The 2,819-nt window shown below is 42.8% G+C and overlaps 1 protein-coding gene across 1 annotated transcript; it reads right to left on the minus strand.

Annotated features, from left to right (window-relative positions):
• Nucleotides 1-341: 341 nt before the first annotated feature.
• Tas2r1 (taste 2 receptor member 1) lies at nucleotides 342-1,809 on the minus strand. Its single transcript, XM_015490396.2, has one exon. The coding sequence runs from the start codon at nucleotides 1,807-1,809 to the stop codon at nucleotides 919-921; it is 891 nt and encodes a 296-aa protein (XP_015345882.1). The 3' UTR covers nucleotides 342-918.
• Nucleotides 1,810-2,819: the final 1,010 nt, after the last annotated feature.

The raw sequence follows: 2,819 nt of genomic DNA on the forward strand, positions 1-2,819 counted from the left end.
CATTAGCTAAACAGAAAATGCATCTATGACTTCAAGCAGATGGAGACACCCTCAGCCCCACCTACTGACAGCTGTTGCTTTGTTGTGGAGGAAGACATGCAATGGGGTAGGATACCAAATGATCACTGGCAGTCCACGGAGTCCCAAAGCCAGTACACAAATGCAAAATGAAACATCTTTGCAAGCTATGAGCTGCAGGATACCCAATTAGGGCAAATGAAAAATGAACATGCAGACCTCAAGGATGCCTTTTCCTCCTCCTCCTCCTCCTCCATTTTCTTCCCTTTCATCAGTTGCTGGGACAGGTCATCACAGCATCTCCATCTCCGCAGAATGGACGAGGTGAGCTTGCTCACAAGGACTGAGGTCTGTCTGTGCTCAGCTTCCTTCTGATTTAGGGAAGAAGAGTGGCTCCATTGTCTGTGACTCCAGCAAACAGAGAGAAATGACCTCCAGGTAGACAGAGGATGAGCAGTCAGCCCATCTGGTAAACCATCTAAGACTAGGCATCGGACATAGAAGGACCCTGTGACACTGTCTGGCTTCTACTGTCACAAATGCAAACATGTGCTTTCCTTTTTCATTACATGTTTTATTTTGAGAAAACTGAAGATTTTCATGCACTTGTAACAAAGGCTATAGGAAGATCCCTGTATTATTTTCCCAGTTTTCTCAATGGTAACATCTTGCAAGATGATGGATATTGACATGGATGTAATCTCTTGACATGTGTCATGCTTTTGAAATCAATTTAACTCTGTGAAAAAGTAGCAAAGCTATAAACATCCATAAGGTTAAGCGAACAATCTTGAGATGACATGTTATATATTTATGTACAGGATGCTTTGTTGGCTGGGCAAGGAACAGCAGGTGCTGATAAGTCACTGAATCCTGGCTGTTTTGAAGTGACCCAATTCCTCACTGGCAGCATTTACCACGGAGGAGGAACATTTTTACATTTTGTTTCAGTTTAGCATTTCCTAAAATTAAGATGATAGAGTGTCCAGCAGGGTATGCACCAGAAATCATCACACAGAGCAGAAAGAGGAAGCTTCCAAACTGCACAATTTGAGCACAGAACAAAATAGTCACTGCATAGTGGGAGAAGTAGAGGATTAAGAATGACAGGATGGAGAGCAGTGCGTTGATGTGGGGATTCCTGCAGGGGTCCCTGGTGCCCATGGTTCTCATCTGCTGAGTGTGTCTCCCCAGGGAGAAAACCAAGAGCAGAACCGCAACGAGGAAGATAAGTAATGGTGGTATGAGTCCCGCAATGAAAATATAAAATGGTTCAGAAGGTGTGTCTTCAGTTTTCGTCCTATTTTTGGAGAAATAGTTCTCAATGACTCCTTTGTAAAATGACCACATGTAGTTGCTTTGGAGGCCAGAACTGATCAATGAGTGGAGCAGAGACCCCAGGATCAGCCAGGGCACCAACTTGGATATTCTCATCTTTAGCCAGAAGAATATCGGGTGTGGAATGGTGGCGATCTTGACACAGTAGAAAACGCCAAGCCACGTGGCAAACCAAAGCCCCAGTTCATTTACAAACATGAGAATTAGAAAATTATCAATAAACACAGACTCTTTCACCAAGGAGAGAGCAACCAGATGGATGCTAAAGATGAGCACCTGCATACAGATCCTAGTCGTCGCCAGGCAGGAGAGGAGCAGATCCAGGGAAGCCAGTCTTCTCTGCCTCACCAAGGCGATGCTGTTCACCACCAAGATGATGCCATTTGCAAAGACCCCAGTGAGGGACTGCATCACTGCCCAGAGAAGAAATATGATGAAGTGAGCCTCTAGCATTTTAAGAAGAGAAAAATCAGTTATTTTTTAAAAGGATGTATAGATTTCAGACAGTGCCAACTATTCACACTTTCCAGTTTTCTTTCAGCTCCATCAGGACCCCTGTGGAAGGCAATGGAGTAGGAAGGGGTGTGCATTTGTTTATATTGCCACTTTCTCAATTTAGTTCTGAGACAGTCAAATAAGAAAGAGAAACTCTGGCAACGATTTGCTTCTTAGTGACGGCTTTTGCATTTTCTATGTCTACTTAGATTTCAAAGTCATCACAAGCAAATAGTGGAATCAGACACCTTTAGATCTGCTAGGAAACCAACCCTAGGTACTCAGTCCTCACTCTATCATGAGGGACTAATTGTGGCTACAGATGTGGCTCTACCCAAGATTATTGAGGCATTCTTCAAAAACCAATTTTTGAAAAGTTATCCCTTCTGCTATAATGAAGTCCTACAACCAGCAATATAAGACGGCTAACCTAAGTAGCAACACTCCAATCTTCAAAGATTGAACAATTAAGGACAACCCCAAATTTAATCTTTTATATGATAAAATGCAGATGATAAGTCACAAAATGTCATAAAATACAAAAGTAAGATAATTAGGCTAATATATATGTACAGACATTGGGTCAAAAACCTAAAGGAAGGTGAGGTGTGATAAAGGGGCTCACTCAACACCTCTCATACCAGCATCATTTGTAGGATAATTCAAATGTTGAAATCTTGTCCCTGCTATTTTTCCAAAATGATGAGAATTGTATGACTTGAGCTGATAGTTCTAGAGGAGAGATAAAGACAAAATAGCACATGATTCAATTTGTGGCTCTAACTGCCTGGCAGACTATGGGAAAATTAAATTAGCATTTATTAACATGCATACTGTTCACTTCACACCACACCAGATGCCTCACCTCAGTCCTGCTGATGCTTCTTGGTTGGGGTGCTCTCTGTGCCACGTAGGATGTCTCCCTCCTCCCCAGCCTCTCGGCACTGGATGCCACAGATACACCCTGC

The sequence above is a fragment of the Marmota marmota genome, unplaced genomic scaffold, assembly GCF_001458135.2.
Source record: "Marmota marmota marmota unplaced genomic scaffold, marMar, whole genome shotgun sequence".
NCBI lineage: Eukaryota > Metazoa > Chordata > Mammalia > Rodentia > Sciuridae > Marmota > Marmota marmota.